The sequence below is a fragment of the Salvelinus sp. IW2-2015 genome, unplaced genomic scaffold (genome assembly GCF_002910315.2).
Source record: "Salvelinus sp. IW2-2015 unplaced genomic scaffold, ASM291031v2 Un_scaffold1937, whole genome shotgun sequence".
NCBI classification, from domain to species: Eukaryota; Metazoa; Chordata; class Actinopteri; order Salmoniformes; family Salmonidae; genus Salvelinus; species Salvelinus sp. IW2-2015.
The window spans coordinates 17,251-19,349 of NW_019943294.1; the positions used below are offsets into that span (position 1 = coordinate 17,251).

Genomic DNA, 2,099 nt, shown 5'->3' on the forward strand with positions numbered 1-2,099 from the left:
CACTTTGTCTTCGTCTACCCAGTTGGGGTTAACCGCCTTCCTAATGTCGCTTCCTATTATCCTCAAATGCATACCCCATCTCTCATGGAAAGAGATAGTACACGCGTCTTCTCTTTTTTCTCTTTCCTTTTTTGTTTTCGTTCCTCTAGGACTTTTGTGCCGGAGTCTATACGGTATAATGACCAGGTAAGTGGGGGCCTGGAGGGAGATGTATGGAATTCTATACTGTGAGCAGTTCCATGAGGTCGGTGTGAAATTCCGCCAGGCAGTGATGATAATCAGGATGTGGAGAGAAGAAGGAGGAGGAAATATGCTATATACTAACAGACAACACAATGAATCAACACAATGTCACTACAACTTCAAGGAGATTCATAATAAAGAACCCTGTTATAAGGTATTACTGTCCTTAATTAAAGATATGGACTTACCTTTGGAACGCTTCTTGATGAGCCAGACCACAACAGCAACCACAACAGCAACCAACAACAAGACACCTGCACCAATACCAGTGTAGATGTAGATCTCAGGATTACCTGACACACACACATACAGACAGATACACACAGGTCAGGTCACATGGTCAGTGGAAACTGAACAAAGGAWTTYCTATTTCTTTATCAACAGCATTAAAATACTTGGACATGATTWAACCTTGACTGWGTATACCAACAGAATGGTATTYGCTTTACAAAAYCCAAGCCCTCTACATCTCGCCTATCTCTCTTTACCTGTGGCCAGGCAGTCGTTGCTGTTGTAKGTCTGTGTCTTCTCACTGACTGGGTTCCTGGCCTCACAGGTGTAGCTGACTGACTCTGGGGATKTGATGTTGTAGTGCTGTCCAGYCTGCTCCTGGCTCCACATCTCCYCCTGGTGGTCAGACCAAGACCAGCGAWACTCCACCAGTGGACCCTCAGCACTGCAGTGAAKTGTTGCCAYGGTWCCGTTCAATTCACAGGTGACTTCAGGTTGTGATACTGKSTCTGTGGATRGAAATGGAGGAGTATGTTATGCAAMAGTGGAGGGAAAGTAAGGAATATTTCACACACAWACTCTTATTCTTTAAAATGTGTTTGTGTTGTAAAATGTTCTCTCTGTTAGTTTAGTAACGACTGTTGGCTGGCTGGTGATACTAAATGTCAATCATAGAAGTTTGAACATTGACATTATGTCATTAATGGAGGAGTACATCAGACAGAGGGCACTTGGTGACACACACACACACACTACACACACATTACACACACAGTGCACACACAGTACACACTCTGCGCACACACACTGCGCACACACACTGTACACAGACACACACTGCACACGCACACACACTGCACACACACACTGCACACAGCTCTTTCTCTTTACAATGTGCTTGTGTTCCCAGGTTTTTTGCTGTTAGCTTAGTAACAACTGTTGGACTGAAAGTCTTGCTCAATCATGGAAATGTTGACATTATTCCCCCACAGACCGGAATGGCTGGTTCTAGGCCAGGGCATCTGATGTGATATCTATCTCTGGAATTCTTATCATGGGGACTTTTGGAGAGCACGGCATAGGTTTAATTTATGGTTGAGTACTTATCATATTACAACAAGCCAGTGGTTGCCAACCAAGTGACTTTATGACCCAAACGTCGGTCCTGATTCATCCTTTAGGAAACCCTGACTCACCAATGACTTCCACTCTCTGCTGAAAGGTCTGTATTTCCACACCAATCGTACACTCTGCCTCATACACGCCGCTGAGCTGCTTGGTCAGCTGTCTGATTGTGATTTCTCCAGTCGTGGTGTTCAAGGATGTCCTCCCTTTAAAATCACGAAATTCATGTATCTCGGCAGTGTCCCATTCCACCGCCTTATTTACACCATGTTTCCACAGGATCTCCAGTAAAACTCCACCACGGATCCCAGGGTTGATAATGACATTGCCGTTTGTGATGACATAACGGGTGGTRGACGGTCCAGCTGCTATGGGATGAGAACAGAGTTACACCACAGTTAACATGACATAGTCACATTGCCCTCATATGGTATAAATGGGCTGAGTTATTGTAAGGAACAATGTTATTACCCTGTAATACAACAGTCTTCCCCCTAGTT

General features: G+C 44.6%; 1 protein-coding gene across 1 annotated transcript in view; it reads right to left on the reverse strand.

Annotated features, from left to right (window-relative positions):
* Positions 1 to 431: 431 nt before the first annotated feature.
* LOC139024841 (lymphocyte function-associated antigen 3-like) overlaps positions 432 to 2,099 on the reverse strand; it is a gene marked incomplete at its 3' end in the record, with an annotated part of 2,904 nt that continues 1,236 nt past the window's right edge. Inside the window, exons 2-4 of the mRNA XM_070439813.1 lie at positions 1,671 to 1,967; positions 732 to 983; positions 432 to 536 (exon numbers count right to left, since the gene is read on the reverse strand). Of these exons, the coding sequence (XP_070295914.1) occupies positions 432 to 536; positions 732 to 983; positions 1,671 to 1,967 (654 nt within the window). The remainder of the gene's footprint in view (positions 537 to 731; positions 984 to 1,670; positions 1,968 to 2,099) is intronic.